The sequence below is a fragment of the Gossypium arboreum genome, chromosome 1 (assembly GCF_025698485.1).
Source record: "Gossypium arboreum isolate Shixiya-1 chromosome 1, ASM2569848v2, whole genome shotgun sequence".
NCBI lineage: Eukaryota > Viridiplantae > Streptophyta > Magnoliopsida > Malvales > Malvaceae > Gossypium > Gossypium arboreum.
Window position 1 is genome coordinate 9,437,413 of NC_069070.1, and position 18,568 is coordinate 9,455,980.

Genomic DNA, 18,568 nt, shown 5'->3' on the forward strand with positions numbered 1-18,568 from the left:
CCTTTCACCATACAAATCACATTCTCTCTTACCAATTTAGTGTTTTAAGTCTCTACTCTTCATCAAATACTTTCTATTTTTAGTATTTAGAGTAAATACATATTTCATACATCTCACTCAAAACATCTTTAACTCAATCTATTGAAATACAAGTAGGTTTAGTATGAAACTTACCTCATTTGTCAAGAATTCCTTCATTTCTTCTTCATTTCCATGTATTTCTCATCTTCACCACTTTCCTTCCTTTTTCTTCTCATTTTCTCCACTTTCATCTACTATTTTCTTGCTTCTAAATTGATGAACATATTCTCTAGAATCTATACTTCATCTTCTCTCTTTAATATCTAAGGAAATTATTAAAAATTTTGGGTACAAATGTAGGTTTTCATGATAAATGACTAAATTGTAAAGAAAAGAAAACTTCCTTTCTCACCCTTTCACTCACATTGGAAGGATGATAAATTTCCTTCTTCCTTCCTTTCTTTTCATACTACCATTCTCTAAATAAAATAATAATAAATATTTAAGTAAAACATTAAAATATAATATTTAACTAATTAATTACAAAAAATCACCAAAATATCATCAACATCATCATTACATTCTAGAATTCTCCCTCTTACTAATTGACCATTTTACCCTTTATGATCTTTCAAAATTTCATCCTTAAATCATCACTTAATTTAGTAAAATTACGATTTAATCCCTCACAATTCTTCACCTATTCAATTTGCTCCCTACATGAATTCCATATCTTAGTATATTGGATTATTTTCACTTTTGGTCCTTCAATTTTTTTATTTTTACACTTCGATCCCCTAAATTTTGAATATTTACACTTGAAAAAAAACTTTTCACATATTTACGATTTAGTCCCTTCCTTAATACATCATGTCATGCTTCTTGATTTAACTCTCTTTTGATATATTTCAACTTTCATTTTCTTTGATCTTATACCTTATTTCGATAAGATTTCATCTCATATTATTTACGACCAATGGAGTTTTGAGGATGTTACACTGTAATTGCTAAAAATGGGTAAGTGAGAGCCACAAAGTGGTTGTACTTAGTCAGTTGATTGACCATAATTAGAATATTGCCTTTCCCTTTTGAGTTAGGGAGGCCCTCGATAAAATCTAAACTCATTGCAAACCATGCTCAATCGGGTATAGCTGAGGGCTGAAATAGGCTAGGAGAAACAACCTGGTCAGACTTGCAAGCTTGGCAAATAGGGCACTCCTTCACCTATTGCTTAACATCATTAAAAAGGCATTTCCAATAGAGTAAACTGGTTATGTGATATTTTCTAGTATGGACTCCAAAATGCCCTCCAACTACCCCCATGGAAATTGTTGAAAAGGTCCTTCCTAAGAGTGTCACAATTTCCCATTAAAATTTTGCCTTTCCTTCTCACAACTTGGCAATCCTACTAATAATTAAGATGAATGTGTGGTTGCTGCTAAACCTCTAAGCAGAACTGGTGTAGTTTAGGTTCTACTAGTGAGGAAGTTAAAATTCTAGACCACATTTCAGACCAAATGATACTGCCAGTACATTACAGGAATTGCCCTTCTTCTATTTGTGGTTTTCAAGACATCTACTATAATGTTTTGAGTTTCTCTCCTGTAGGTCACCAAGTAATCGTAGCCAAGAATTTTGGCAACCCATTTTTATTGGTAAGAGGTAATAGCCTGGCCATCAGTCAAAAAATTCAAACTCTGTTGATTTGTCCGTATGTGAAACCTTCTTCCGACAAGGTAAGGGTGCCACTTTTTAACTACTAACAGTACGACCCACATCTTTTTGTCATATATGGACAAGGCTTGATGCTTAATCCCCAAGGTTTTACTAAAATAAGTTAGAGATCGTCCCTTCTGTTGCAAGACTGCCCCAATACCTTGACCATCGGCATCTGTGTCAATGCAAAATTCAGTGTTGAAATTAGGCAAGGCTAGAATAAGTGCTTGACACATTGCTGACTTAAGTTGTTGGAAAGCTGCTTCAACTTCAGAAGACTAATGCCACTTGACGTCTTTTTTTTTTTGGTTAGGGGACGAGCTACAATGCCATAGTTCTTTATAAGCTATCTATAATAACAAAGAGTCCAAGAAACCCTCGAAGCTCCTTACGACAAGTAGGGGTTCGCCAAGTAAATATTGTTTCCACCCTAGTGGCATCCATGGCCACTGATCCTCTGGAAATGATTTGGCTCAGGTATTCAATTTCAATTGTGCCAAGAGCGCATTTGGACCTCTTAGCATATAACTGATTTTGCCTTAGGAGTTGAAGGATTGTTTGAAGATGCTTCAAATATAATGGCCAATTGTCCGAGTACACAAGAATGTTATTAAAAAAATACTAAGACAAACTTCCTCAAGAAAGGCCTGAAGATAGAGTTCATCAATAATTGAATGCTGAAGGGGGCATTGGTTAAGCCAAAAGGCATAGCCAGAAATTCATAATGGCCTTCGTGGGTTCTAAAAGCAGTTTTGTGAATGTCTTTATCTCACATGCGAATCTAATGGTACCTAGATCGTAAATCAAGCTTGGAAACATAGGTAACAGTCCCTAGTTCATCAAGTAATTCTTCTACAACAGGAATAGGGAAAGCATCATTGATGGTATGTTGATTTAGTTGCCTATAGTCCACACAAAGACACCAACTACCATCTTTTTTTTTTTTACCATAACAATGAGTGATACAAAGGGGCTATAATTGTCTCGATGACCCAAACTTCAAACATTTCCTTTATGAGCCTTTCTATTTCACTCTTCTGTACAATAGGATATCAATACGGCTTGACCTTCACTACCACATTTTCATCATTGAGGGGAATACAGTGTTTTTGCAATATGTAAAGTGAAAGTTCCTTTGAAGACTGGCATACATCTTTAAATTCTGCCAATACCAATTGCAGATCCTCACTATCAACCAAGCTTGACATATGTAAGAGGGTAAACTTGCTCGATGTGATGAACAATGGCTAAGGACTCTGACTAGTCTAATGCACCATCTTGGTACTTTGAGTACCACTCATCATCTAATAGTTCTTGGAAGTATTCCCTACAAAGTACATCATTGATCATTGTATTCAAACTGCATAGTAAGAGAACTGAGATCCCAAACTATGGACCCCAAAATAGTTAACCATTGAATACCGAGAACCAAGTCACATCCTTTGAGAGCTAAGACTAAGTACAATCTGCTGACCTTGTGCCTACTACTGTACAAATACCCTGAGTAGACATGATACCCCCATCAATAATAATGACTTGCAACCTAATAGAGAGTTCCACAGGAAGGTTTGACTGTCGAGTCAACTTGGCATCCGGAATCCACTAGTATAATACATTGGAATTCCTTATTTGTACAACCACCCTCATGGTTCTTGGTCCTTGAGACCCTTGTAGGGCATGCAAAGACACAGTCAATGGTGTACAAGTCTCCTCCTCCTAGTCATTAGGCTCAAGTTGATCCGAACAGTCTTGATACTCATCAGATTGAAAACTCTTGACTTCACTTTCCACATCAGATTGAGGCTCTACAACCAACTGATACAATTGAGACTTAGCACATTTATGGCTAGGAGTGTACTTAACTGCACACCAAAAGCACAACCCCTTCTCTCTCCTATCTTCCATCTCACTTTGAGAAAGAGACTTAATAAGTCCCTTGTGACCACTTATAGCAGATATAGGTCCACCCTATCCTACAGTAAATCCAATCGATGGCAGCATTTTAGGTGTAGAAAACAAGGTTAAGGGTTTGCTAGTACTTGACTAAAGGTACTTCTTTGATTGTTAGTTATGTAGCATAATATTGTCCACTTGTCAAGCAGCGAAGAAGCCCTCTACTAATGATATAGGCTTGAAGAGCTGCAAATATTGGTCCATGTCAAGTTACTAAGAGCATAATTTTTAGGCAAATGTAATTAGTTCAACAAGCTTATAAAGGCAACACGGTATCATGGTACTAGTCAACAGTACCCTGTTGCTTGAGTGAAACTAGCTCTGCCATGGGGTCCAAAAATGAACTAGACCCAAATCTCTCTTTCAAGCCTTGTGCATATACATATTAGGTAAGTATATGAAGGCCCCCTATGAGCAAAAAAAAATGGTGCCAATCTAAAGCCTTACCTTGACATGATCCAAGAAGACTCTTTCAGCCTCAAAGAATTGCTCCGTTTTCAACCACCAGCCCTTGAAGTCGGTCCATCAAAACGTGGTCAGTCAAACTTGAATGGCTTTGTTAGTGTCTCAATACTACTCATTCGTGAAGTAGCTCATGTGTAAATCAGCTTAGGTGCTGGAGAAACTGCCAAGGTGTCTTTAGGAGGGAACCTTGGTGGTCGTGTGCCTCGAATGCCTTTCCCTTTGTCTGGTGTTGACCCAAAAACTGCCATTAGATGGTTGGCCAAAATATCTCTCGAACAAAGATTGCAACTCACTATTAATCTCACCCTTGAACTCTTCTCTAATCTCTTTCAATTGTGTCTCAAACTTACCATCCATTTGAGAAAAATCAGTTTGAAGCTGGGCGATCACCTTCTGTAATGACCCATTTCTTTCTGCAATCGAGTGGTGATACCCTCATTAGTCATGAAGGATCAATGGCTATGATAACTTTGATACGAGCTTAAAAATTCCAAAAAAAAAAAGCGTAGAAAAGGAAAAAGAAAATCAAAGAGAGCAGAGAAATTTCAGGAGGTTGAGAATACTATTTTCATCCATAACTTCCTAACCCTTCGTCAACAACTTTAAAGGGATAAATAACAGTTTCAAATTAGTTTGACAACTAGTAGTGACAATTGTGTACATAATTTGCTTCATTTCAATTAAGAAACACGAATGCAAAACACAGCGTTTCAATTAATTAAAACAGCATCGTTTCACTAGTCTAAACCTTGTAAAAAAATGCACGGTTTGAAGAAATAAAAATCAAAGTAACAAATAATACAAAAAATCAATTTCATGACCGTTGAAACTTTTCTTCCGTACTACATTTCAACAAATATTGATCATAATCCACTTAGATTTAAGCATAAAAAACATTTCGAAAGAAAGGAACAAAATTCAAAGCTTAGCTCAATTAGTTTGGATTCAAATATCAACATTTATACGAGTCCTTTGCTTATATCCCTAAATTACAATCTCTTTTGTAACCTAAAAGAAAAAAAGAAAAACTCATCGGTAGCAGTTGTTGCCATCAAAAAATTCAAGAATGAAACACTAGGTGCCAAATATATTTAACAAAATCAATGAAAATATCAAAATACCCTTATCACTACAAAATTGGGGAAAATAAAAATCGAAGATATCACTTGTCAGACATTGGATGTATCCAATGTGAACCAATCATTCCTTGTCTTTCAATTTCATATACTTCAAAACAAATAATCTGTACCCTTAAAATGAGGAAATGGTGATATTGCATATCTCATATCTTCAAAAAGCCTCCAACTCTGGCGTCTGAAAATCATAGAAACTTTCATCTCGAATCACAACTGTATTTGCGAAAAATGTGTTAAAACCAACAAAAGCAAAGAAAAAACTTGGGAAAACTTTAAAGTTAATGACATGCTATAAACAGGCAAACAACATAAAAATAGGTTCAGAGTTTTACGAGAATTTTCATTATGAACATGAGAAATGATGGTTGACGATAACAAATCAAAATGGACAGTTGCAATACATGTATGTAAATACGACATGTAGTTATTATTAGTGCTCAAATGCTCTCAACATGTCCATAACTAGAAAATAAATTATTCTAAACCACAAATCACCAAAATGAAAATAAGCGTTCAGCATCCAGCCTGCCAACATAAATATTAACATTTCATATTCTCGAAAATAGATCATTAACTTCATGGTATAGGTTGAAACTTACATCAGCAAATCCGTGTAGGAACGGAGGCAGAAGTCGGTAGTGTCCCTCAACTGAACCCGAGTCTTTTATCAGCAGGCTTAAGAATTTGGAAAGAACACATTAGGCTTTCATCAACACTCATCATTGCACCAGCATTATCAAATTCGCCACAGTAGTTGGGAGCGGAAAATATTGTAACAAGCTGTCTGTCAGCAAAGAACTCATAACCATCTTCAACAACCTGATGGGCACGGCAAATGAGGTCCAGATCATTTTTCACTAAGAAGTCAGAGACTCTATCTGGGCCAAATGTGAACGAGACTCCTCGATCACTCATGCCCCAGCCTTTGATATCCCTACCAGGATCTGACCAAAGTAAATCACAAAGCAAACCAGTATCAGGAACATCAGTTGGACGGGTTAAGGCCCTTATCTGATCCAAATTTGTTAGATCAGGGGAAAGGCCACCATGCATACACAAAATTTTGTCATCTATTAAAGCAACCACGGGAAGACAGTTAAAACACTCGGTAAAGATTCTCCAAACTTTCACATTGAACCTTCGTTTGCATTCATCATAAAATCCATAAATCCGATTAATAGAAGCACATTCATGATTCCCTCGCAAAAGAAACAAGTTATCAGGATATTTGATCTTATAGGCCAGCAAAAGGCATATAGTTTCTAGACTCTGCTTGCCACGATCAACATAGTCCCCCAGGAATAAATAATTAACACTGGGAGGGAAACCCCCATACTCAAAAATACGCAGAAGATCAACATACTGCCCGTGAATGTCACCTGAAACAAGAAAAAAAAACAGCACAACACAAATTATTGAAACTTCTAAAAAAAAGACAATAAATTGTCAGAATTAAGAAGATAGTCATCCAGAACTACGGTCAAACTAGCATATGAAATATTGAGCTCTATTTCATGTTTCACTTTACCATTTTGATATAGTTTCCACCTATAGTTCAATTAAAACTATGAGGAGTTCCAGTATGTGAAACTAATAAGCAGCTTTACAATATTTGTTCTGGCTGCATTGCTTACCTATTCATATTCGAAACTACCAAGTTGCACCAAACAAGTACTATCTCATCAGTTTTTGGTGCTATGTAGGAAACAATCTTTTAAAGATAAGATAAAAATTAATTCAAAGATATGAGCATTGAGCAATCATTTAGTCCTATTTACTTATAATTGGAAGTTTTCACAACAGTATGAAGAATTCCTCAACATTGATTTTCATAAAAATTGGTTTAGCTTTCTAACAATACTTAAGAACTTTGAGGTTGCTCACGTAATCACCCAATAATAGTTTTCCCATAGAACCCCCATGTATATAACATAGAGAAATACAATGCAACAGACTGTAACAGAAAATATGTAAAGCTAATTTTGGAGGATATTTGCATTATTGCATAGACTTGACAATCTCCAAAACAAATAATTTATGTGCAAATACGACCAAAATGATTTTTATACCATGGTTGGAGAGAGAATCAGCTCATAAATGTTATAAGGTGCTTGCTTACAATTAGTTATTTTAACTCAACTAAAGGGCATGAATTAATAAAACCTGGAAAATATCATGTTTATGGTATAAATCTTTTCCCTCCCAACAAAAGTGATTATTCCTGCAGAACACACATTCACATAACTTTTCTTTTCTTAACCTCATAATTGCCGAAGTCTAAGACAAACATTTCTACTAATAAATGGTTTCTACTTTAACATTCAACAAATCTTAGAGTAGTCATTGAGGATTAACATAATCCTGCCTTCCCCATCCATTGCTCTTCAATAGCTGACCTTTCTCAACCTCAGAGACTTCCCTGCCTACACAAGGCATCCTCGAGTAACTAAGATAAAAAGAAGCAAACCAAGTTTAAAGATCCTCATACCTAGACCGTAGCTGCCCTCTCTTCCTCCTATGGCATTAAATTCCAGAGAAAAGCCAAAACAAGGATGCAATGCACCAAGAAGGTGATAAGTTCGCACCATCCATATCTCTCATCTAATTCAGATTATTTTCATGGCAGAGTTGATTAATAGCTACTTCCATTTTACATCAATCAGCAAGCAGGCTAAGAAACAAATCATACCAAGAACAACATAAAAAAGTAAATAATTTTCAGTTAATGCAATTTAAATAAGAAATCGAGTATTATCTCAATGCAGCTCCTAAGCACTTACATAACCATTCAGGAACACACACACATTTCCTTAATTCCTTCAAATGCATTCAACTTTTCCCTTAATAACATTTCTTCAAAGTTTTCAACTTTTCCCTCAACCAGTCAAAATTAGGAACACCCAAATCCTAAAACTAAAATACCCAAAGAACCAAAACATGAATTTCCACCATTTTTCAAATAGAAAATCCAAAAAAGAAAATATGAATTAAAAAGCTAATATATATTGAGAAAAGAACATAAAGGCGTACCACATATCTTAATGGGAGCTTCAAGTTCAAGAAGAGTTGGCTGTTGAATAAATATCTCCCTTGCAACAGTGCAAAGCTGACGGATCTCACCTTCCATCAGCTGCACTTGCTTGCCCCCTGTCCTTTCCTGCTTAAACTCCAATAAACGACATATTATATTATCCAAAACGGCAGGGTCCATTGTAACAGATCCCATAATCTGAGAAAAATAATAATAAAGAAATCTCTCCAAAAAAGTAATAATTTTTTTTCTTTGTTTTTCTGTTCTGGGTTTTTCAACTTCGTTTCATTTTCTGGTGTTATTTGAAAAAGAAGGGGCGGGGAAGAATGTGGCCTGGCTTGCGTGTGGGGATTAATAAAATTAATACTAGAGAAGAAAAATTAAAAGAAAAGTGGCGGTGAATGCAACTCCGGAACGGCGGAGAAGCCTAATTTCTGTATATAACTAATAAGTATTAAACTTCGTCGGAGTCGAATAGTCGATGATATAAGGCTTGGTAAATAGCCCATTGATGGTTATAAATATTCAAAAGAACCCCTATTTGTTTCCCTAATATTAGGGTAATATTATATTTACTATAATATGTGATAATTGCGAAATTAAATAGTGTAAGTTAACTGAACTTATAAATATTCAAAATTTGAAGTAATATTTTTTATTTATAAAATCAAATAAATCGATTTTACCCTTATCATTAAAATGCGGCAAATTCTCATTTAAGGTGGGTTTAGGGCGGCGGTATAATATAGTGCGGTGCGTTTAGCTTATTTTTTGTCTCACGTTACAGTATTCCTACAATATTTAATTTCACTGTCACAACTGTTTTTACACTAAACGCAGATAAACACACCGCTCATCTAAACTCACCCTTAACCCACTTTGGCCAACTTACTTATTTTACCGTTATCGTTAACATGTTTTCAACTGCCCATTATATTAGCAATTTATTATAAAATATTATAGTTTTAAAATTACCATTAGCTGGTTTATCCCTTCAAAGGATTAATCATTAAAATTAGTGGGATATTTTAATTACTATAAAAAACTATTTTAAAAATAAACATCAAATTTAAAATTATGATTTAATACGTAATTGTATACATAAATTTTAACTTAATTCAATATTATAAATTATTAACACAATTATTGATATAATATAAATTTATATTTATATATTGCATACATAAATAATTATATTTATCTAGTATAAAAATAAATTAATGTATTTATTTTTTTAAATGTCTGTGATTAAATCAAAATTAAAGTTTTAAGTATACATTTGAACTACAATTAGAGTTTCACATGTATAATTGCACTAAATTAAAGTTCATGTATACAATTGCACATTAAATCAAAGTTCACGTATAATTTTGAGATTTATCCCTTTAAAAAATATTGTAAGTTTTAGATTATTTAAAAGGATAAGTTACGCATTTGATCACTTAATTTTATAATTTTTTCTATTTTGGGTATCAAAAATAAAAAGTTTGTAATATGGGCGATATTGTTACAAAGTCTTCTCATTTTAGTCACTTGTCGTTAATTTATCATTACATACATTTATTTTAATTACCTAACTTTAATAATTTCTCATTTTGCAAACTCATTTTATCTTTTTTATTTTTTTTTTGAAAATTGTTTTTTCATAAAAGAGACAAATGTGGGTAAGAAAAATAGTTTTCTTTTTAATTCCTTTATTTTTTTCCTTTTAGAATTAATTTCATTTTTCTAATTTTTTTCCTTTTATCTTTTAAAATTCTTTTATTCTTTTTAGTTTTTTCAATAAAAGAAAAAATCAGGATTTTTCTAAGTTTTATAGAGAAAACCTTAGTTTTGTACATGGAATTGAGTTATAAATGAAAACTTGAGTTCCATCTCAGGAGTTGAACAATTTAATTCCCTACAAAAACTTAATTTTTTGGGGGAAAAGATTAGTTCTAAAAAGTAAAATGAGTGATCAAAGTGAAATTTATTAAAGTTGAGTGATTAAAATGAGTGTATGTAATAACAAATTAACGATGGATGACTAAAATGGTAAAAGTATATAACAACAATACTTATATTGTAAACTTTTTTACTTTTGATGTCTAAAATGAAAATTTATAAAAGTTAGGTGTGTGTAGTAATACTCTATTTAAAAAGATAAGGTAATTTTTTGGCACATAATTTTTCCCCTAAAAGTAGCCCCCTACACGGCGATTCCAAAATAGGAAAAAAAAAAAAACCTTTTTTCCTAAAATAGCCAGGTTGGGAGCAATTTTAGACCCTTTACCAACAGTCAATAAAAGCATTCGTTGGAAAAATAAATCAAATTTAAAAAAAAAAAATTATCTTGCTCTTCTCTCTTCAGTCCATCAAACCCCAATCTCCAACAACATCAAGCCACGTAACATTTTAATAATTTTTTTTTCTGAAATCACCATGTTAAGTGGTGGTTTGAGACTTCGAAATTTCAAAATTGAGTATAAAATTATGAAAATACCTCAACGCATGCTTTATAATTTTTTTTCCATTGCTCTCGTGGAAATTTTCTCACAGTTTCTATTATTTGTAAGCTACTCTCCCTTTTGCCAAAATAAGATTTCTTTTCTTAGTTGTACTTTTTTAAAATTATTTCTTTAATTTAGTAATTTGCACTATCATTTTTATCAAAAAAGTCGGCGTGGATAATGTTATTATTATATTGTTTTTGTTATTTTTCTGAATGTGCAGGTTGATTTAAGAAGATTAACCCTAAATTCAATGTTGTAGTTCATTACAATGGACAAGTTCACTATATTGAAAACGGTGTTGTATTTAATTCAAGACGCTCGATAAACACAACGTTGATTAAGAACATCAAAATAAAAGAATTGATGGCAAAAATTAGTAGGAAAACTGTCGGTCATTGTGGGAAGGTAGTGTCCACTCTATTTTATAGACTTTTTACATATTCGATGAATTAGCTGAAGATGATGATGTTGAAACTATGATCGCAACACATTCCTCATCCGGGAATGTAGTGAAGCTTTATGCACAGTTGAGTGTTGTTGAGTAGGGGAAAACGTTACCCGATATTCCACCTTCATCCAGTCTTGTTGTAGATATGTTTGGAGCATTATATCTTCAATGTGATCCTGCTAATATATGCCAGTATACTGCACTTGTTAGAGGACGATCTTATGTACACAAGTTGGAATTTTATTTGAATATAAGTCTAAAATATCCATACCAGTATGCAGCACCATCAACATCCGCACCTCCTCCATATGAAGATCCATTTTCCTACATTAAAAAGGGAACTTCCATGATGATACAACCTTCAGTATCCAAGTTCACATCAGGTTATATTGAAGAAGAGGAAGAGGAGAGGGATACTGACACAAACACGATTGAATTTAGTGATCCAGACCATGATGAAGAAGTGGAAGCCGCCGAACAAGAATATTTGCGTCGATGCAGACTTCCCTGCCACAAGTGCATTACTGGATCTTCCACCAAATGAACCTTACTCTCATATGCACCTAGTCGATGAAGAGGCAATGGATGCGTTAGAATTTCCCAAATATCCTGATATGTTGCTGACTTATATGCTTTCAACTTTATATTTCGAGGGTCTACCTATTGGGACATAATTTCCATTGAAGGAGGTTGTACAAGCAACCGTGAAGCACTAAAACATTAAAATGTCCTACTATTATAAGACGGTGGAGTGAACCCTAACCATATTTGTTAATAAGTGCATTAAATTTGGTGGTGGGTGCAATTGGTGGATCATGGCCTCACTTTTAAAAATGAAATAGATTTAGGACATACGAAAGCATAATGGTCCACATACATACACTGTTCGATGGTTAATGACTGATCATCATAAATTGGATTCCAAAATCATATGACAATGCATGAAGTCGATGGGGTAACAATATCTGATGATTTTAATCTCAGTGCTAGTCGTTGACCTCCAAAGTCAATATAACTACACGGTCTCGTATTACAAGGCATAGTACGTGAAACAAAAGGCAATGAAAGAATTGTTTGGTGATTGGGATGAATCTTATACTAAGTTTCCAGCAGGTTTGCTGGCAATGCATCAGTTTGTTCCTGGTATCGTGGTTAAATTGGAAGTGCTCCTTGTATACAACAATGTTGGACAACAAGTTCAGAGTAAGCGTATATTCCTTAGATTATTTTGGATGTTTAAGCCATGCATTAAAGGATTTCCACATTGTAAGCCCATTTTTCAAATAGACGATACTTGGTTATATGACAAATATAAGCAGACACTGTTGTTGGTTGTGGCACAATATGGTAACCGAAACATTTCTCCAATTGCATTTGTCATTGTTGATAAGGAGCCAATATACTTGTGTGATTTTTTTTCCTCAAAAACCGATGTCAGTAAGTTGTCAAAGAGAAAGGGATAAGCTTGATATCAAACCATGCCACCTCCATCAAATCTACCACCTACCATCCGAGTAGCGTTTGGACTCTTCCGAAAGCATATACTTGCTATTGCATTCAATATATTGTGCCCAATTCCATGCCGAGTTTCACAATGAAAAGTTATGAAAACAAGTTGTTAACATGAATATGTATTTCAAATTTTGCTTATATTTTGGATTAAGTATTTAAAACCTTATTTATCCTATATTAGTAGTAAAGTGTATGAGCTAGTAAGAGCCCGGTTCCATGAAAAGTTAGAAAATCTCCGAGTTGTAAATAAACGTGTTGTAGAATGACTCGATGACGTCACGTTAGAAAGGTGGACCCCAAGCATATGATGGAAGGAAATGTTGTAACATCCTATACTTAACCCGATTAATAGGTCCAGGTACCGAATGTCACAAACAATCTAAATATCTTAACAAAATTTCTGTCTACTTTTACTATGTACTTAGACAACCCAACTTTTCCAACAACTAACTACTGCTAAGACTCATTTCATCTAAAAAAAAATTCCTACAACTTTGGTTTCTTAAGTAAACATGACAATTATTTAAAAATTTTATATTAATGATCAAATTACAGACACAATCATTTTAGACCCTAAGGCGTGACCTGTAAGGGTGCCCCTCTACGTATATAAGTCAGCTACCATGCCCAACTTTTAACTCTAGCAGGGACTGGCTTGGTCCCTCCAGTTGATTTCCAAGTCTTTATCTACCTTGAATCCAAGTAATAAAATGTTAAAGCTTAAAAGAACTTAGTGAGGTATGTTCATACAAAATTCTAAAAGACTACTTAAATTCTAAGAAAAAAAATTCTATGCACAGAGTTAAACTCCTTAGATTTCATGGGGGGAAATCTGCAAACTTAGTTGACGTAGCCAATGCTTCAATTACTCTGAGCCGAATGTTGGCATGTATAATCCTTGATCTGGTCATAACCATGTTCTATCTAAATATATTCTCATACTGGTCTTACCCCTACTATTTATTGTTTCAACTTTTATTGTACCCTTCCAGATATGCTTCAATGCTGTCCCATATTCTCCATTACGGACCAATGAAAACTATTGGTGGTTATTCAATTAATCGCCTTGACTGTGGGTCCTTAACTTAATCATTTTTCTTGAATAATGTCTCTTCTTGATACCCTATTTTATCAAACTCAACTATAGTGTGTGGCTGAATAACATCCTCTTTCCATAATTGACTTGTGCCCCCAATATAACATCATAGTACTTATTCTTTTAGTCAATTCCTTTAAGATACTCCAATCGACAGGTAATTCCCAATGTACTATCTCCTACTTAGGTATTCTATGAAGGTTTCCACCCTTGGTAGACCAATAAGATCTTTCTGTCCTTCATGTTCCTAATTGTAACAGCCCGTTTTCAGTTATATCGAAACAGTGATTTCAGGATTTCGATAAGCAAATTATTATTATTTTATTATTTTAATGTCTATGGGAATATATTAAGGTCGTATTAAAATTTTGTTAAAAAATTTTGATGTTTAAGTAGTTACTTAAATGAAAAGGACTAAATCATAAAAGGTAAAAAAGTTGAGTTTTATTAGTTAAAAGGGTCAAATGGATATGAAACTTTAAAATGAAGGACTTGAATGGTAAATAGACCAATTAAAGTGATAGTGGATGTGCATGGACAAGGTTTTGTTGTAAATTTTAATAAGTAATAAAGTTAAAATGGTAATTAGGTAATTAAAAAGAAAATTAGTAAAGAAAAGATGAAACAATGTTGTCATCTTTTCATTTCTTCTTCTTGCCTGGTCGAATGCACCATTGAAGGGGGGAGAGAACTTTTTTTTGAATTTTACTTGCATGGTATGATTTTCAAACACCGTTTTCAATGATTTTTATGTTTTTGAATTCGTTTAGCTTAATCTAGCTAGCCCGAGGGTCAATTTGTAAAATTATTAAAGTTTGAGGGTTATGAAATGAATGTTCTTGAATGCTTGTTGATGTTAATTGATAGATTATGAATCTTTGTTGAGAAATAAACAAGTTTTGTAAAGTGATTTTTTATGAAATTTGCATTTAAGGATTGGTTCGTGAAAATAGTAAAAATTCATGTTAAGTTTATGACATAATGGTTTATTTGGGTTGATATAAGTCCCTAAGAAATTCAGCTAGCTTCAATGGAGGATTAAAATGAATAAATTTCAATTTATGAGCTTAAGGACTAAATTGTGAAAAGTTAAAATGTTAAGGGTAAAATAGTAATTTTGCATAAATATGAAATGTGGATTAAATTGAATACTAGAAGTATTAAATTGATTGAAATTGTCTAGAAGTATTCTTTGCACACATGTTTGATTGCTCCAATATCAATCCACCATGCATTATTATCTTGTGCTATATTAATTTCAGATATCATTGCAACGAACTTTTCGTTATTATCAACCTTAGAAGATGGTTTCTTCTTTAAAACTGACATTCATTCTTGAAATATCTTGGCTTACCACAATGATATAATGAGCCCTTTTGTTTCTTTTTGAACTTAGGTGCTCTATCAATCTGTTTGAACTTTCTCTTGGATGGTTTAGTAGTCTGTACTTCCTCTATAACATGCACTTTTGCATGTTCAAAGTTTAGGTTATGGTTTTGCTTTCGATATTCTTCTTCAATACGAAAATGATTTGTCGAAGCCTTAAGAGATATTTCCTCTTTCTTATATTTTAGACTTCTTTTAAAGTCTTTCCAAGATGGAGGAAATTTGTTTATTATATAGCATACAACAATCATTTTATCCATTTTCATATCATATTGCTTAAATTGATTCACCATTTTTTCAATATCATGAAATTGTTCCATAACAGAACAACCATCAACCATTTGATAATTATTGAAACGACTGACAAGAAATTTCTTACTTGAAGCATCTTCGGTCATGTATCTTGTCTCCAATTTGTCCTATAATTCCTTAACGTTTCACTTTCATGTGTTGTGGTAGTCATCATGAAATATAACCTTAAAATTGTTAGTACAAATCTCCGGTAGGGAAAATCTTGAACACACAGACGAAACTAGAACAGAAAAAGAAGAAATAGGACAAGGCTCAAATGTGTGTTTTAAGCCACTATCTTTAAGGTTATATCCGCCCCCATCTTTCTTCGTTGTGTAGAAGAGTTTCAAGCAAATTAACCTTGAGGATACAATGAAGCTAATGATTATTTACGTTTTGCACTGGCGAGATTAGTCCACTGAGCAATGTATAACAAGAAACTCAATTTCTACAAAGGATCTCTGCAGTAATACTATATAGAATAATCTAATAATATTAAAAAATGAAGGAAGGAATTAAAGAATTTTAAAATTTGTTGGTGTAGTTTTCAAATGAAATCTCATTCCTATTTATAGGAATTTTCATGCCTCTTCATAAAGACATTTTTAATAGATGTCTTTATGAATAAATAAAATAATAATTATTCATCTAATTGTATAACTATTCAAGTAATATTGTTTGAATAGTTATAATTCTTTTAAAAATCAAATGATATAACTTTTAACCAATGACCAAAAGATTTATCTTTTGATTAATTACACCCATTCATTTATAGTTATTGGGACACTATAAATATTTGAAAATGTTCCAATAGAGGTGTGCATGGTAAGGCGGCCTGGCCTGCCCAAGGCCCTTAAAAAATGGGAGGGTTTGGGTAAAAATATAGGCTCGAAAAACGGGCTTGGACAAAAAACGAGGCCCGTTTAGAAAACGGGCCGAGCCTTGGGTAAGATTTTTTGGCCGGGCCCTACCCGCCCGATTTTAATATTAAATTATTTTAAAATTTTTATTTTTAATTTTAAATAACTTTAGTACTTTTACTTTACTTTTTTATTGTTTTGATGTTATTTTGATATTGTAAAACTTTTGTTATTAATATAATTTAATTCTTAATTTAGTTTTAATTTATTTCAATTTTTCAATTTTAATATAATTACTTTTTATTATATTTTTAATCTATGTATTATTTTAATAATTATTTTAGTCCCATTATTTTTTTGTTTTAATATTTATTTTATGTTTTAAATGTATTTGATTTATTATATTTTAAAGTTTTTTATTTAATAAAAAAGCAACAAAAAAATTAATATGGCTGGTCGGGCGGGCAGACTCGACCTACCATTTTTTTCTCGGGCCGGGCTTGGACAAATTTTCAGGCCCATATTTCGGGCCGGGCCTTGAAAACGGGCCGAAAATTTTTTATGGGCCCGGCCCGAACACGGCCCGGCCCATGCACACCTCTATGTTCCAACAATCTCCCCCATTTTTAAATATTTGAAAATATTCCAACAGTTCTTAAGTTTTTAATTAAATATTTTGAAGTTCAAGTATTTGTCAAATCCCTCAACTCCTCACAACAGAATATCGTTTTAAATAAAAGGGCCTTAAATACTTGTTTTACGATTCAAACAACTTTAAATATGTTTTCAAATGTTAAAATTGATATGGTTAAGTTATAATACCTCATTCAATGAATGTTTTCATAAAAGAAAAAAAAATTGTACAAAGCATGATAGTTTTCTAGTAATGTCTCCCAGTCTTGTCATATATTGGGATGAGTGAGGAGTGTTAGAGTATTCTATAAACAGTTTATGACTAGTTTGATTTTTACTTGTTTATCAAGCTAAATAAACAAACATAAATAAGATTTTAAGACTCGTTTATCAAATGAATTGAACATGAATAATATGTGCTCAATTCATTTATGTTCATGAACAATACATACTCATTTATATTCGTTTAAAACTCATTTAATAAATTGTTTGAATCTTGTTTATAGTTCGATTATTATATATCAATAAAGACATTATTATTTGTCTACTTATTACATTTATTTATAATGTAGTTATTAATATTTATTTGTGATTGTTTCATTTCTAAATATATATATATATATATATATATATATATATTTATTTCTTTGTTATTTGTTTATTATTCGTGAACATGTTCAATTATATATTCACAAATATGTTTGTTCAACTTAAATGAACAAACACAAATACATATAATTTCGAATAAATGAACACAAAAACAATTTTAAAATTATTACTAAACATAAATAAACTTAAAAATATATAAATGAACATAGATGAAGTTCGTTTATTCAAGCTTAGTTCATTTACAACCTTACTAGTGGTCTTGTAAATGTTGGTTGCGATGTTGGGCTTGAAGGTGTTGAAGTTTAAGAGATAAGAATTGCTAGTTGTGATGATGTTGTTGATTGTTGATACACAGTAAACATACCAAAATCCTTCCCTTAAACAAGGGAGATGAATACATTAAAACAATACAAAATGAAAATATAAGGTTAGCAACCTCAAGTACTAGAGTATGTGTGGTTGATGATGCTAATAACATTTTCCATCACAACCTACAAAAACATAACAACAATTAACAATTTAAACAATATTTGTATAAGTTAAATGTTTAAGATAACTTCTTATATACGGTTTCTATATTCAGTGCAAATTTGGAAATTAGTAATTTTACTAATTTTTCGCTTTACATTTCTTATATTTCAAAATTCAAAATTAATAATAAATATTATTGAAGATTTTCTATTAAATTTGTTTTTTAGATAAAAAAATATTCACTTGATAGCGGTTAAAGTATCATGAAAGCTCCTGTACTAGGAGTCAGATTGCATTTTGCCCACTATACTTAAAAAAAAAAAGAGCAAATTACTCCTTGTATGTTAGATAAAAAAATCCAATTCAATTGAGTAGAGGAGACAAAATGCACTCTGACTCTTAGTATAAGGGCCTCCATGTTATTTTTACCCTTGATGACCATATAACA

At 32.5% G+C, this 18,568-nt stretch overlaps 1 protein-coding gene and 1 long non-coding RNA gene across 5 annotated transcripts; both read right to left on the reverse strand.

Moving 5' to 3' along the window:
- Positions 1–3,885: 3,885 nt before the first annotated feature.
- On the reverse strand, positions 3,886–8,833 carry LOC108480369 (serine/threonine-protein phosphatase PP1 isozyme 2). 4 transcript variants are annotated; one of them, XR_001870609.2, is made up of 5 exons: positions 8,322–8,833; positions 5,891–6,670; positions 5,405–5,504; positions 4,506–4,568; positions 3,886–4,378 (listed from the first exon to the last, which is right to left on the reverse strand). XR_001870609.2 is itself a non-coding variant. In XM_053027145.1 (3 exons), the coding sequence occupies exons 1-2, from the start codon at positions 8,515–8,517 to the stop codon at positions 5,937–5,939; spliced, it is 930 nt and encodes a 309-aa protein (XP_052883105.1). In that variant the 5' UTR covers positions 8,518–8,833; the 3' UTR covers positions 5,081–5,469; positions 5,891–5,936. The 4 variants fall into 4 exon arrangements, 2 of the variants coding, with proteins under 2 accessions (XP_052883105.1, XP_017638837.1); XR_001870608.2 differs by having other exon boundaries at positions 3,886–4,568; XM_053027145.1 differs by lacking the exons at positions 3,886–4,378; positions 4,506–4,568 and having other exon boundaries at positions 5,081–5,469.
- A 2,265-nt stretch (positions 8,834–11,098) lies between these two features.
- LOC128292714 (uncharacterized) lies at positions 11,099–11,870 on the reverse strand. Its single transcript, XR_008282650.1, has 3 exons — positions 11,684–11,870; positions 11,534–11,603; positions 11,099–11,438 (listed from the first exon to the last, which is right to left on the reverse strand). It is a non-coding gene; the product is annotated as an uncharacterized LOC128292714 (long non-coding RNA).
- Positions 11,871–18,568: the final 6,698 nt, after the last annotated feature.